The following is a 15,875-nucleotide window of genomic DNA, read 5'->3' as shown; positions in this document are numbered from 1 at the left end:
AATTTTCTAAAGTGTGGAAATAGAGCCTCTTTCTTTTATTGTAATGTCTGAATTTTTGCGATGCTGAGCATCACCGCGACCCTATGTATTATTTATTGAAGAATTTATCACACGGCCTCGTTTAGGGTCTTCCCTATCTGCAGCCAACATGATGAGGCGGGGAGGTCTATTCTGGGGCCACGCGAGGTTGGAAAAATTGGGGTGAATAGGTTCGCGGATCGGCAGATTCGGCCCCGAAATGTTTACGGATTACGGATTTTGATGATTATTTCAGCAGATTGGCGGATTTTGGAAATTCGGCGGATCACGGATCTCTTGACAATTTGGACGCGGATTTCGGATTTTGACTGCTTTGACTGTCCAATTTCGGATTTTAAACGAATTTCAATCGATGCTATTACTTATCTGTCAAACCATGCGGTCTAAAAATATCTGCGGATCCACGGATTTGCCCCGAAAATGTATCGGATCGGCGGATTTACATACCCCTATTCAACCCCCCCCCCCTTTCACGAGCCAGTAGTCCACCCTTGATTTGAAGTCCAGATGTCCCGCCGCGTCGTCTGGATGTTGTGGATAAGACCAAAGGAAATATAGCGAAAAATTGTCGTTTTTGCCAAACGCGGTCACTTCCATATAAAGAACTAATCAATTCCTTATTTGAAAAACCATCAAGGCCTTTGTAAACTATATGCAGCGGCGTAGCCAGGATTTTTAACAGGGGGGCCCAAAAGGGACTTTCAAGGCATTTCCTCCTGTATTTTAGATAATGCCTTATACATTTACTGTATTTTTGGCTGCTAGAAGGGGGGGCTAGGCAACCCCCCCTGGCTGCGGCCCTGATACGACTTGAATTCAGGGGATAAAAACAGTTATTGTGAACATCTTTAGACAAATGAGATATAATAGTTTCCCTTGCCACGTTTGGCAATTTCATTCCTTCTTCTCTGTCACGGTTAAGACTGGTTTCTCGTCCTGTCTACCGTCCCATCGGTTACGTGTCCACGTCCAGCGTGGGTTATCATTACAATACTTCGGGGTGTGCCTGAATTGTTCCTTTATCTTACGCCAGTCGAAATATTTCCGGTATCGGCAGGTCTGCGGGTAAAGCTTCGGCCATCCCGACACGCTCCGCGGGCCATCCCCCGCTCTTTGCCAATACCCCCTCATGTCATCCGGGTACGCGCCGTGAAGGCCGAGGTACCTCTCACATATATTCTCCATCTTCTGAAAGTGTGCGTATTTATGTGCCGGCGGATGGTGATGAAGGCGGTAATCATTAAACGCATTTACGTCAGAAATTTGGTTCAGCCAAAGCGCAAGTTGCTGGTCCCCGTAGGCGTGGCAGAGGAGGGTCTTGTCATCCCAGCTTAAAAAGGTAACAATGAGATCGTGTGAGAGTAAGGCGAAGGACTCGTCGAGGTACACCACATAGGGCGTGTCACAGTGCCAGAAGCCCCAGGCCACTTTAACTTTAATTTGGTACTGTAACTCGTGTAAGAGCTTCTCGATGCAGATGAAGTAATCATCATCTAGACGAAGAAAGAAGTCGTAGTGGTATTTAGCGAGTGACCACTCCATGGTATACAAGAGCCGCAGGCCGAAGTTCAGTCCCTCGTCTGTCGGGAGAAAGAGGATGTCTTTGTGTTCGTCGGATTCCGCTTTGACGTCGTCGTACATACTCTCGTCGATGTAGCCGTCAGTCACGAAATAGCAGGCGGCCTGAAATTAGATAAGCATGTCAGGACCAGAGGCGGCGGAGTGGTCCCATTAGTGGGGGAGGGGGTTAGGAAGTTAGGGGGAAGGGTGGGTAGTGGTTTCAGTGGGAGGTGTGATTGGTAGTTTCAGGGGGGGAAGGGTTGGGTGTTGGTTTCATAAGAGCTATTTATAAGAACGCGGGGAATAACCAGGTTTTTTATTTGTTGTCGGTTGCTTATGTACCGCTTGAAGCCCGTTGGTTAATAAAAAACGTTTATATATAAAGAAAGATCCGCTCAGAAAAGTGGGGGGGGGGGCTGGAACCCCCACCCTCCCCTCCCCTTCCGCCGCCCCTGAGGACCGATGAATATACTTTATAAACCACAGTACAGTAGAGCTCAACAGGCGGTCGACAGTAAAGACAAGGACAAGGCAATTAGAATTGCAATACGATAGAGGCAATGCTGACAATTACGATAATGATCGAAAATGACTATTCTAGCTCCTACGCAGTTGTCCTGTGCCGTACAAACATGGAGAAGACTGGGGTACCTACCTCTAGGCGTAGACACATGGAGAAGACTGGGGTGCCTACCTCTAGGCGTAGACACATGGAGAAGACTGGGTGGTACCTACCTCTAGGCGTAGACACATGGAGAAGACTGGGGTGCCTACCTCTAGGCGTAGACACATGGAGAAGACTGGGGTGCCTACCTCTAGGGGTAGACACATGGAGAAGACTGGGGTACCTACCTCTAGGCGTAGACACATGGAGAAGACTGGGTGGTACCTACCTCTAGGCGTAGACACATGGAGAAGACTGGGGTGCCTACCTCTAGGCGTAGACACATGGAGAAGACTGGGTGGTACCTACCTCTAGGCGTAGACACATGGAGAAGACTGGGGTGCCTACCTCTAGGCGTAGACACATGGAGAAGACTGGGGTGCCTACCTCTAGGGGTAGACACATGGAGAAGACTGGGGTACCTACCTCTAGGCGTAGACACATGGAGAAGACTGGGTGGTACCTACCTCTAGGCGTAGACACATGGAGAAGACTGGGGTGCCTACCTCTAGGCGTAGACACATGGAGAAGACTGGGGTGCCTACCTCTAGGGGTAGACACATGGAGAAGACTGGGGTACCTACCTCTAGGCGTAGACACATGGAGAAGACTGGGGTGCCTACCTCTAGGCGTAGACACATGGAGAAGACTGGGTGGTACCTACCTCTAGGCGTAGACACATGGAGAAGACTGGGGTGCCTACCTCTAGGCGTAGACACATGGAGAAGACTGGGGTGCCTACCTCTAGGGGTAGACACATGGAGAAGACTGGGGTACCTACCTCTAGGCGTAGACACATGGAGAAGACTGGGGTGCCTACCTCTAGGCGTAGACACATGGAGAAGACTGGGTGGTACCTACCTCTAGGCGTAGACACATGGAGAAGACTGGGGTGCCTACCTCTAGGCGTAGACACATGGAGAAGACTGGGGTGCCTACCTCTAGGGGTAGACACATGGAGAAGACTGGGGTACCTACCTCTAGGCGTAGACACATGGAGAAGACTGGGGTGCCTACCTCTAGGCGTAGACACATGGAGAAGACTGGGTGGTACCTACCTCTAGGCGTAGACACATGGAGAAGACTGGGTGGTACCTACCTCTAGGGGTAGACACATGGAGAAGACTGGGTGGTACCTACCTCTAGGGGTAGACACATGGAGAAGACTGGGTGGTACCTACCTCTAGGGGTAGACACATGGAGAAGACTGGGTGGTGCCTACCTCTAGGCGTAGACACATGGAGAAGACTGGGTGGTACCTACCTCTAGGGGTAGACACATGGAGAAGACTGGGGTACCTACCTCTAGGCGTAGACACATGGAGAAGACTGGAGTACCTACCTCTAGGCGTAGACACATGAAGAAGACTGGGTGGTACCTACCTCTAGGCGTAGACACATGGAGAAGACTGGGGTACCTACCTCTAGGCGTAGACACATGGAGAAGACTGGGTGGTACCTACCTCTAGGCGTAGACACGCGGAGAAGACTGGGTGGTACCTATCTCTAGGGGTAGACACATGGAGAAGACTGGGGTACCTACCTCTAGGCGTAGACACATGGAGAAGACTTGGTGGTACCTACCTCTAGGCGTAGACACATGGAGAAGACTGGGGTACCTACCTCTAGGCGTAGACACGCAAGACTGGGTGGTACCTACCTCTAGGCGTAGACACGCGGAGAAGACTGGATGGTACCTACCTCTAGGGGTAGACACATGGAGAAGACTGGGGTGCCTACCTCTAGGCGTAGACACATGGAGAAGACTGGGGTACCTACCTCTAGGGGTAGACACATGGAGAAGACTGGGGTGCCTACCTCTAGGCGTAGACACATGGAGAAGACTGGGTGGTACCTACCTCTAGGGGTAGACACATGGAGAAGACTGGGGTGCCTACCTCTAGGCGTAGACACATGGAGAAGACTGGGGTACCTACCTCTAGGGGTAGACACATGGAGAAGACTGGGGTGCCTACCTCTAGGCGTAGACACATGGAGAAGACTGGGTGGTACCTACCTCTAGGCGTAGACACATGGAGAAGACTGGGGTGCCTACCTCTAGGCGTAGACACATGGAGAAGACTGGGGTGCCTACCTCTAGGCGTAGACACATGGAGAAGACTGGGTGGTACCTACCTCTAGGGGTAGACACATGGAGAAGACTGGGGTACCTACCTCTAGGCGTAGACACATGGAGAAGACTGGGGTACCTACCTCTAGGCATAGACACATTGAGAAGACTGGGTGGTACCTACCTCTAGGCGTAGACACATGGAGAAGACTGGGTGGTACCTACCTCTAGGCGTAGACACATGGAGAAGACTAGGTGGTACCTACCTCTAGGCGTAGACACATGGAGAAGACTGGGTGGTACCTACCTCTAGGCGTAGACACATGGAGAAGACTGGGTGGTACCTACCTCTAGGGGTAGACACATGGAGAAGACTGGGTGGTACCTACCTCTAGGGGTAGACACATGGAGAAGACTGGGGTACCTACCTCTAGGTGTAGACACATGGAGAAGACTGGGGTGCCTACCTCTAGGCGTAGACACATGGAGAAGACTGGGGTACCTACCTCTAGGTGTAGACACATGGAGAAGACTGGGGTGCCTACCTTTAGGCGTAGACACATGGAGAAGACTGGGTGGTACCTACCTCTAGGGGTAGACACCCGGAGAAGACTGGGTGGTGTCTACCTCTAGGCGTAGACACATGGAGAAGACTGGGGTACCTACCTCTAGGGGTAGACACATGGAGAAGACTGGGTGGTACCTACCTCTAGGGGTAGACACGCGGAGAAGACTGGGTGGTGCCTACCTCTAGGCGTAGACACATGGAGAAGACTGGGGTGCCTACCTCTAGGGGTACACACATGGAGAAGACTGGGTGGTACCTACCTCTAGGCGTAGACACATGGAGAAGACTGGGTGGTACCTACCTCTAGGCGTAGACACGCGGAGAAGACTGGGTGGTACCTACCTCTAGGGGTAGACACATGGAGAAGACTGGGGTGCCTACCTCTAGGGGTAGACACGCGGAGAAGACTGGGTGGTACCTACCTCTAGGGGTAGAAACATGGAGAAAACTGGGGTGTTTACCTCTAGGGGTAGACACATGGAGAAGACTGGGTGGTACCTACCTCTAGGCGTAGACACGCGGAGAAGACTGGGTGGTACCTACCTCTAGGCGTAGACATGCAAAGAAGACTGGGTGGTACCTACCTCTAGGCGTAGACACATGGAGAAGACTGGGTGGTACCTACCTCTAGGCGTAGACACATGGAGAAGACTGGGGTACCTACCTCTAGGTGTAGACACATGGAGAAGACTGGGGTGCCTACCTCTGGTGGTTTGCATCTACTCCACCACGTCTCACGGATAGCTTTTCGTCTGTCAGATCGACTCACGGCGGTCATCACAAATATCACAATCCGCACACGGGGTTTAAGGGTTTCAAGATCGTCCATATCAATCAAAGGCAGCTCTTTCAATTTCCCACTTTTGCGTCTATTCGACTGTTGTTCGGTGTGCATATGTGGCAATTCAGTCTTGTGAAGTTGAGCTAGTGTTTTAATTGTGATTTTTCTGGGTGCTGGCGGTGCATATGACGAGATTGAATTGATTGCTTCGCTATGTTGCGGTTTGCTTGTTTTATCTTCAAAACCATCATCATCTTCATCACCCTCCAGCTCAGTTGGCCTAACAATTTCACTTTGGGCGGCTAATTTTTCACGTGAAACAGCATTTGCCTGCTGCATATTTGGGGAATAGTTTTTTTCCTTTGGTTTTTCCGGTGCATTAATTGTTTTCTGAGATCTGTCCGGTACATTAATTGTTTTCTGCAATCTGTTCGGTTCATCAGTCACTTCCTGTGAACTGTCCGGTGAATCTGTTAATCTCTGTGGTCTTTCCGGTGCATGGGTTGATTCCAATGGTTTGTCCGGTGTATCGGTTGATTCTTGCGTTCTATTCGGTAATTCATTTGCCTCGTCTAGTTCGTCCGAATCTTCTGCTTCTTCTGCTTCTTCTACATCTGCTTCTTTCTGTGGTCTGTCCGGTGTATCGTCTGCTTCCTGTGATCTGTCTGGTTCATCTGTTGCTTCATGTGGTCTGTCCGGTGTATCAGTTGTTTTCTGTGATCTGTCCGGTGCATCAATTGTTTTCTCTGGTCTGTCCGGTGCATCGTTTGCTTCCTGTGGTCTGTCCGGTGTATTGGTTACTTCCTGTGATCTGTCCGGTACATCAGTTGTTTCCTGCGGTCTGTCCGATACATCGTTTGCTTCCTGTTGTCTGTCCGGTGCATTGGTTACTTCCTGTGATCTGCCCGGTACATCAGTTGTTTCCTGTGGTCTGTCCGGTTCATCTGTTGCTTCATGTGATCTGTCCGGTTCATCTGTTGCTTCCTGTGATCTGTCCGATTCATCTGTTGCTTCCTGAGGTCTGTCCGGTGCATCGTCTTCTTCCTGTAATCTGTCTGGTGAATCTGTTACTTCCTGTGGTTTGTCCGGTGTATTGGTTACTTTGTGTGATCTTTCCGGTGCATCATTTGTTTCCTGCGGTCTGTCAGGTGCATCGTTTGCTTCCTGTGGTCTGTCCGGTGTAGTGGTTACTTCCTGTGGTCTGTCCGGTACATCAGTTGTTTCCTCTGGTCTGTCCGGTTCATGTGTTGCTTCCTGTGGTCTGTCCGGTTCATCTTTTGCTTCCTGTGGTCTCTCCGGTACATCTGTTATTTCCTGTGGTCTGTCCAGTCTATTGGTTTCTTCTTGTGGTCTGTCCGGTGTATTAGTTACTTCCTGTGGTCTGTCCGGTGTATAAGTAACTTCCTGTGGTCTGTCCGGTTTATCTGTTGCTTCCTGTGGTCTGTCCGGTGCATCTGTTGCATATGACGAGACTGATTTGATTACTTCGCTATGTTGCGGTTTGCTTGTTTTATCTTCATCACCATCATCATCTTCATCACCCTCTAGCTCAGTCGGACTGTCAATTTCCTTTTGCATGGATAATTTCTCACGTGAAACAACATTTGCCTGATGCATATTTGGGGAATGGCTTGCATCCTGTGGTCTTTTCGGTGTATTGGTTACTTCATGTGATCTGTCCGGTGCATCGTTTACTTCATGTGATTTGTCCGGTGTATTGGTTACTTCCGGTGATCTGTTCGGTGCATCGTTTGCTTCCTGTGTTCTGTCCGGTCTATTGGTAACTTCCTGTGATCTGTCCGGTGAATCAGTTGTTGCCTGTGATCTAACCGGTGCATCGTTTGCTTCCTGTGGCCTGTCCGGTGCATTAGTTGTTTCCTGTGGCCTGTCCGGTGCATTAGTTGTTTCCTGTGGTCTGTCCGGTACATCACTTTCTTCCTGTTGTCCGTCCAGTGTATTGGTTACCTCCTGTGGTCTTACCAGTTCACTAGATGACATCTTGTTGTAATTTGAAAGTCTAAAAGCTGATGGCGTGTTTTCAATGTAATTAGTTTCTGCAGTATCATCAATAATCTCTCCCCGGTCTTCAGGCGAGTCTTCATCTCTTGAGGATCTTTCCACATCTTCGTTGTCTTTTGCTTGTCGTCTTACCCCAAACTCTGATCCAATATCCTTTTCTGAAAATCTCGCGTCCCCAATTTCTCTCTCTAAATGTGTGACGCTTGTCGCAACCATTTTTATGGTTTTCCCCTCTTTTAACTTGTCAAAAAAACGTCTCAGCAAGAGTTTCTCTCTGCGCTTTTTCTTAGTTTCGTAAATTTCTTTTATATGAGACCAGAGATCAGGTTCGCTTGGACCTTCTGTCTTTTCCGGTATCTGTGGTAATGTTACTCCAACGTCATCACTAGTATCTTCTATAAAATGGTTCACTTTAGCGTTGGAAATTTCTCTTACGTCCCTTAGTGTCCAACCAGCCCAAAACACGAGATTCAAAGTCAAAACCATACAAACAATTACAAAAAAACTACGTAAACAAGTCCTCTTTCCACGAACAGTCCTAGGTACCAATCGTCTGTAGGTTGTGACGGCAAATCGATTCATGACTTGACGCGCATTCACAGGGCGTCCGCCATTGGATTCTTGGGGCTTTGACATTTAGCTCCTTTCGGACATATACGACAGCTTCGTCATCCTTGTCTGGAATTAAGATCATGTAGCATTACTTAAAAATATATATATATATATATATATATATATATATATAACTTGTAGTTAGCTTTGGCTATTCGAGTTCCATGTTATTGCGCCTGAACATAGACGTTCGGAGTTAGTAAATCCAATGGACACTACCCCTAAAATGTAACAAACGCTTGTCATATCTCTTAGGCTGTGATAGGAGTGCTTTATCTATTCCCGAGGGTTTCTCGAGCAAGATAAAATAAATAAATTAATACACTAACAGAACATCATTTTGCGCATTGACCTTATCTCGAAACAGGTGTGAAACCTAAGAAACGAAACTTTTTCGGTTATAATTCTCTATCAACACCTCCTTTTAATTGCCGTAGCAGGCCTCGGAAGATTGGGGGGGGCACAACAAAGAAACATTGAGAAAACAATAGAGGGCACAGCCACGCCCCTACTGGTCATTTCCATATATATTTTTTTAATATTGGGAGGGGGGCACGTGGCCCCAGTACCTCACCCCCTGCTACGGCCCTAGTGCCCAATCTCCTGCTACGGCCTTATTGCCCAATCCCCTGCTACGGCCCTAGTGCCCAACCCCCTGCTACGGCCCTAGTGCCCAATCCCCTGCTACGACCCTAGTGCCCAATCCCCTGCTACGGCCCTAGTGCCCAACCCCCTGCTACGGCCCTAGTGCCCAATCCCCTGCTACGACCCTAGTGCCCAATCCCCTGCTACGGCCCTAGTGCCCAACCCCCTGCTACGGCCCTGCTTTTATGCTATCTTAATTGATGTCGACCCCACCCACTCTGCCATCCCTTAATGTTAAAATGTATTTTCCCGATGAGCATCTCTGATTCTTTTTAGGGAAGTGATATAACTACCTTATTACACTTTATTTTCTCGACGTCAAAATTACGCGATTTTGAGATGGCGATATTTCGCAACACTTTATTTTCGCGATTTTCCTATTTTGGTAAAAACCAGATCACTCTATTCTCGCGATTTTGGGATAATTAAATCAAGCCAAACAAGTGGAATTAAAATGTGCTGTAATCATCAAAACTGAAACAATTTGTAACAAAAAGATGCGTGGGCTAAATTTAGTTTCATAAAAATCTATAATACAAGTCCAAGCTTTACATTTCGAAGAGCTCTAAGAAATATCCCATTTCGTTTTTGTCATCCCCATTCTTTCCATTCCACGCCATCATTTATGTTCAACATTTTCCTCCCTTCCAGATCATCTATCCACCTAACACCCACCCCCCCCCCCCCCCCCCCCCCACCACCCACCCACCCACCCCAGGTGCTTTGGAACGAATACCCGCCTTCAACCGAAAACTATATGTACATTAGTTGACTGAATAGACAAGTTTTTTTCCCATAAAGCTTATTAAACGACAAATATTACCCCAAAGGCTTCTTGTGTATTCACTTAATTTCCGCGACACTTAATTTTCGGGTCACTTTATTTTCGCGAATCTTTATTGCGAAGTTCGCGAAATTAAAGTGACGCGAAAATTAAGTGTAATAAGGTAGATATATTACAGACAAGCTGTAGAAAAGAAATACAAGCTATAAATCAACACAATAAGGTTGGTAAAATATGCTTTATGCCTCAGTAAAAACAGAGTAGTTGGATATTAACATTTCGAGCTACCCTGCGCTTGGCCCGAGGTTTCTATGGTTACTATTGCTGACTTGGCGGAAATAGTTCTCCATGGCATAGTTTGTCTTAAATTTCCAAAAGGTTCTACAATTACTTTTTTGCCTGGAGTCGTGTTTTACATCAGAGTCCACCCCATAACCTGGTTATGAGGATATGGTATATTTGGACATCAAGACCATCTCCGCATCTACACCGGTCCATATATCGCCCATGCCAATTCTTAGTGACAATTCTTTAAGTTTTCTTTTAGCGTTTTATAAGGCTTTTGCGCCATTTTGGGTTTACTTTGGGCTAATCAAAAGTACCCACATTTTGTACCAAGAGTGACACTCAGGGTGTTGTGCATTAGACGATATTAGAAGTAACATGATCCCGTATCATAGAATAGAGCACAGTAATATCAAGAATGGTTTAGGGATTGATAAAATCTGATTTTCTTCTGCTCTCTGTAAATCTGAGAATTTAAACTATTTAACCTTATTCAAACTATTATGATATTTCCAAAGAGATATGCAGCCAAATATTTAATTTATGCAATAAAAGTAACCTTTCAATACTATACACAATACACACTCGTGGAACCAGCAAAATACCATAGCCGAAGAATTATTTTTTGTTTAGGACCGGTAAAAAGCGAGACCCAGACTGTCTAGAATCGCCATTCGAGCACTGCACATCGAGCTAAGTAAAATGCAGAAAAGCCCATTAGTTCTCGTCTATAATTGATACAAAGTTATATTTCGAGAAAATAATAAACATAGAAGCTTTGTATGTAAACATGGGTCGCTCCAACATCAGTTTAACTATGCTGATCATGCCATTTCTACCCAGGTGTTAAGTATTAAAATATTAAGAAAACATAATCAGACTTTACCGGTGTTTTCTTTTGTCTTTCGGAGGTCTTGTTAAAACGTGATTTACAGTAATAATTTTGTACCGTCGGTTCGAGGGATTTGCGAATGGTCAGATACCACATAGGCAGTTGTATCGAGTTACGCGTGACTGGCTAGGGGTCAGTCTCCTTAAACCCGACCGCTTTGCGTGACAGAGACCTGAATGACTGTATATACCGTATGACTATATATACCGTATTTACTGGAATTAGCGCCTCCCTCAAATAAGCGCCTCCCCCGAATAAGTCCCCCCTCCCCTCCCCAGGTTTTATGTTACTGAATATAATGACTAGAAATGACTATCATAATGTAGTTCTAAGAAAGCAGTAGCTCATCGACTCTGGACAAGAAAGAGACCTGCTGCTTCGCGTTGTAATAACGATAAATAGAAAAGAAACTGATGCAGTATAAAACTGATATTTAACTCTTTCTTGAACACGCCACAAGAAGCCCGAAATCGAAAAAGCCTTTTTCTCAAATCACTCGAGACGCCTGTGGACGAGGCAAACTATTGGTAAATTTACAATGAACTACGAACTTACATGCGGATTTGGCAGGACTTAAACTATATTGTCTGTTCTGTCGAGAAATGTGACTCTCAAAGACAGGAAGAAGCTCAACACTATGCCCTTTGATCATTCCGTGATTTATGTGCACTTTGTCTCATAAACTGTTTGTTTTTTTGGCACTTTTAGTAGCTTTTTCAACGGTCGCCATATTGTTTGAAGGAAAAACAGCGCGCGCTTTGCATATTTACTATGGTAACGGGAAGCCATTTAGTGGTAATGATGGCTATTCAGCGGATAGGTATCCAGCCTTCTATTCACGCTTTGTTCAACGATATTTTATCCTCCGGATAACTATCCGTTGAATAGGGATTTTATCCGCCAGTTAGCGCCTATCCGGCGGATAACTTATCCAGGCTTTGTGCAACCGGCCCCAGGAGTTTAAAACAGTTCAACTTATTACCCACGGTCAAGCATGGTCGCGAGCCTAGAGAGCCTGGGGACGAGGACATTAGTGGACCAACTGGAGGTGGCTTTATTCAAAATTACGCGATCACATGACCAGTTTTTTTTCACCATAACTGTTAAGTCTATCCACATCGTAACAAACATACGTTTTATGTATCCTTTGTTTGCCTTTGCGCACCGTAACTATAAAGCCTTTGCCCACCGTAACTTTTGATCCTTTGTGTACCGTAACTATTGAGCCTTTGTGTACCGTAACTATTGAGCCTTTGCGTACCGTAACTATTGAGCCTTTGTGTACCGTAACTATTGAGCCTTTGCGCACCGTAACTATTAAGCCTTTGTGTACCGTAACTTTTGAGCCTTTGCGCACCGTAACTTTTGAGCCTTTGCGCACCGTAACTATTAAGCCTTCGTGTACCGTAACTTTTGAGCCTTTGCGCGCCGTAACTTTTGAGCCTTTGTGTACCGTAACTATTGAGCCTTTGCGTACCGTAACTATTGAGCCTTTGTGTACCGTAACTATTTAGCCTTTGCGCGCCGTAACTTTTTAGCCTTTGCGCACCGTAACTTTTGAGCCTTTGCGCACCGTAACTATTGAGCCTTTGTGTACCGTAACTTTTGAGCCTTTGCGCGCCGTAACTTTTTAGCCTTTGCGCACCGTAACTATTGAGCCTTTGCGTACCGTAACTTTTGAGCCTTTGCGCGCCGTAACTTTTTAGCCTTTGCGCACCGTAACTTTTGAGCCTTTGTACATTCTCACACTGGTTCAAACTGGTATGGTGCTAGGATAACAAAATGGCGGCCAACAAAGGATAACAAAATGGCGGCAAACAGACAATACAGTGCTACTCAGAGAACCCCATGATGAAACGCGAGCCATGAGCTTGAAAAGACTTTATGATTTTTAAGATTTTGAGTTCGAAAAGCCCGCTGGCTCTTTAGTTTGAGGCCATCTTTTAATGAAAAGGTAGACGATGCATACGTGAGCACACAGTTTATTTGAATGTCCGGCTTGAATATCGTGATAATCTCTACTTCCATCCCTTTCTTTCGCTTAGCTTAAAGGCCCCATTAACCGGATGTAAAAATCCATTTTCCTAATGGAGAATAGAAAACGTTGCCCTACATGCCAGGTATTGATTTACGTTAAAACGAATATATTGTCAACATGATTTATTTCAACTTTATTCACTTATTTATGACGCAAGTAAAAAAAAGGCGTTCGTAAAAAAAGCTATATTTTCCAAGAAATAATAATACACCCGGCATAATAATCAGTAGCAGATCTAGGGGGAGGGTTTAGGGGGTTTAACCCCCCCCCCCCCCTTGGGCTGCCAGAAAGCCATATGTTACAAAAAAGAAGCTCGTTCTGACAAGAAATGCCAAAATCATTAATAACTAAACGTAGACGATCTCTGTGATGCTATTGGCTGTACAGCGAAAGGGTCCCAAGGGACACACCCAGTGCTGGTACTAGAGAAATATTGATGTTCCTCGGTAGAGGACAAGAGTTCTTTTTTTCTTTGAGTGCGCACGGCTAGCGGTTTTGAGGTCCGAAAGCCGGGGCATTGTGGTCTCTGTCCAGACGCACTTCTGTGCATACAAGCACAGCGCTGGCTTACAATGCACACTTAAACCGTACTAAGCGCCATTTGATATTCAATTGTTGAAAAATACGGTTGCCGAGAGTATTAAAGGCGCTGTTGCACCGTTAGTTTGTCGTACATTGGACTGTTTGACTTGTTGAAAACTTCTTTATTCAGATGGATAGACATTGTGGAGGGATCTCAGACGACTAAAAAAAACAATCACTTCTTTGTCACGGTTTGTAAGCATTGTATACAGCTTTACGTACAAAAGTCCATAAACTATGTTAAACACAACCCTGAACAAACACAGGAATTTTATTATCGACACTCCTCGTGCAAACGATCCACGCTTCTTCAGTACCTCTGTAGCCTATAACTTGAAAAGCACATTAGCATCCGTAGACACATTGGCTTCAATTATGTACTAAGAAAATTACGGATATAAAGATAAAAGGAAGTTGTACCATCAAAAATGTATTCTTTATAATTTATATTTGAATAAAATTGAAGAATAATGAGAAAAATAATGGGCATGTGCCCAGAATATTTTTGCTGGATTAACCAAATACTCCTTTTGCAGCATGCATAGACATATAAACGCTACCGACCCCTCATTTGCTACCAAATGACTCGCCCATTTCTTGCTTACCCTAAATGATCTAATAAACGGCTTCCATCTAAAGAACGCCTCCTATCTAATGAACGCCCCCCCCCCCCAAGCTTACAAGTTTGTAATGAACGCCCCCTCGAACAAACGCCCCCCCTCTATTTTCAACGCCCCCCTCTCTCCCCTCTTCCCTCCTTCTCAGCTTAAAAACAAACGGAAAAACAGGAATTTGGGTTATCAAATTTAATTAATCTGAGTTTGGCTTCTACTGTTAGAGAAACGCTTACTAATCAGAATTTAACGTGATCACCTTATCCTGTTATATATCCCCTTTTCTGCTTCGCTCCTATTCCTTTGTCAATGATTAAACACCTCCCTACCATAGCCCGCCCAAACAACTTTCCACCATTCGCCCCCATGCTAATGTCTAATTGACTATTAAGCCGTGCCTAATAAAATTGTGATTGAAATAACTCTATAAGGGAGTACTCATTAAATACCCTGAGGAAAGATATTCGAATGGGATCTGAATTTTTTTATGAGTTCTACTCTAATCCTAGGGCTTGTTAGAGGGGGGGACCGTTTTTTTTTTTCACCAAAGGGGGGCTCTGAAAATTTGTCCTGAGTAAAAATCTATCCTCCCCCTCAGGGTATATAACAGTGGCGGATCTAGGGGGAGGGTTCAGGGGGTGTAAACCATATGCATATGTAACAAAAAAAATACCTATCCCCTTTGTCACTGAGCCACCCCCCCCCCCCCCGAAATGCTAGATCCGCCCCTGATAATACACCCTTAAACTATCGCTAATATTTTGAGGATGTGCTGTGTTTATCAGCCTGTGTACTAGGATTTGTTCGTGACCCGTTGTTTGCACTGTAGGGCCGGATAAAGAAAAAGCCGACCCACTCTTGCTATAAGTGTCTCTAATAGGCTTTTTTGTCATCCTAGGAAAATTTCAAGTTGTGGGAGCTATTGAGACATTTTCGATATAATTTAGCGAATTTATTCAAAAAGTTTGTTTTCAGATGGTTATTTCGAAATTTCTTCATATAATTTGTCTTCAAATATTGAAAACAACGATAACGGTGCGGTTAACTAGGCTTAACGTATAAAATTTGCACCTCGGTTTGTGTTTTCTTGATGGTTTGTGTTGTCGAGGAGAGAGCATTTAGCATTTTTACTTACTCAAGATCAGAGGTAAAACGCTCTGATTTTCCCCAGTTTCCTATTCTCCCTTTTTCTATACGTTGACCAATATCATGATGAGCTTGACGTAACAAGATTTTGCTAGTGATTTTATCGTGTTGTGTCCATTGTAAAGGGAGTAGATATTTATTTTTTTTATTGCGCAAGGTGATCGTGTTTCCAGTCCTACCCACGCAAAATGACTGGAATGATATAAATGGTAAACTGGAAAAAAATAGTGAAAAATTGTAAATTTTACCTTTCACATATTAAAAAATATGGAAAAAATGTACGATGACTTGCAGTATCTATAAATACGCTAAGGAAAAAGTGTGTGGCATCTCTCACGGAGAAAAGCAGGAACTAGAAAACTCAAGATCCACACGAATTACAATCACTAGCTAAAAGGGGGTACAGGGAATGGTTTCCACTTTGAAATGAGAAGGCGAAAAGAAGCTGCAATTCAACGATTTTTCTTAACGGGCTCTCCACAGAGACCCAAAAAGTATTTCTAACTCACAGCCAAAAGCACCATTGACGTCCAGAACTTCGTGGTTTTCAAACAAATCACAATTAAGGTTCAGGCG

The 15,875-nt window shown here is 45.4% G+C and overlaps 1 protein-coding gene across 1 annotated transcript; it reads right to left on the bottom strand.

Moving 5' to 3' along the window:
* Nucleotides 1-592: 592 nt before the first annotated feature.
* On the bottom strand, nt 593-11,025 carry LOC116619322 (titin). The gene is made up of 3 exons (XM_032384015.2): nt 10,914-11,025; nt 5,605-8,379; nt 593-1,722 (listed from the first exon to the last, which is right to left on the bottom strand). Exons 2-3 carry the CDS (start codon nt 8,335-8,337, stop codon nt 934-936), a joined length of 3,522 nt encoding a protein of 1,173 aa, XP_032239906.2. The 5' UTR covers nt 8,338-8,379; nt 10,914-11,025; the 3' UTR covers nt 593-933.
* Nucleotides 11,026-15,875: the final 4,850 nt, after the last annotated feature.

This window comes from Nematostella vectensis, chromosome 1 (assembly GCF_932526225.1).
Source record: "Nematostella vectensis chromosome 1, jaNemVect1.1, whole genome shotgun sequence".
Lineage (NCBI taxonomy): Eukaryota > Metazoa > Cnidaria > Anthozoa > Actiniaria > Edwardsiidae > Nematostella > Nematostella vectensis.
Note: the sequence above shows the minus strand (reverse complement) of the source record. Positions and strands in the feature narration are given on the sequence as shown.

Coding starts and splice junctions, on each gene's coding strand:
- LOC116619322 (XM_032384015.2), bottom strand. CDS start 8,337: ATGTCAAAGCCCCAAGAATCCAATGGCGGACGCCCTGTGAATGCGCGT. Junction 1,723..5,604: donor GTAGATGCAAACCACCAGAG/GTAGGCACCCCA, acceptor ATCTAATTTCAG/GCCGCCTGCTATTTCGTGAC.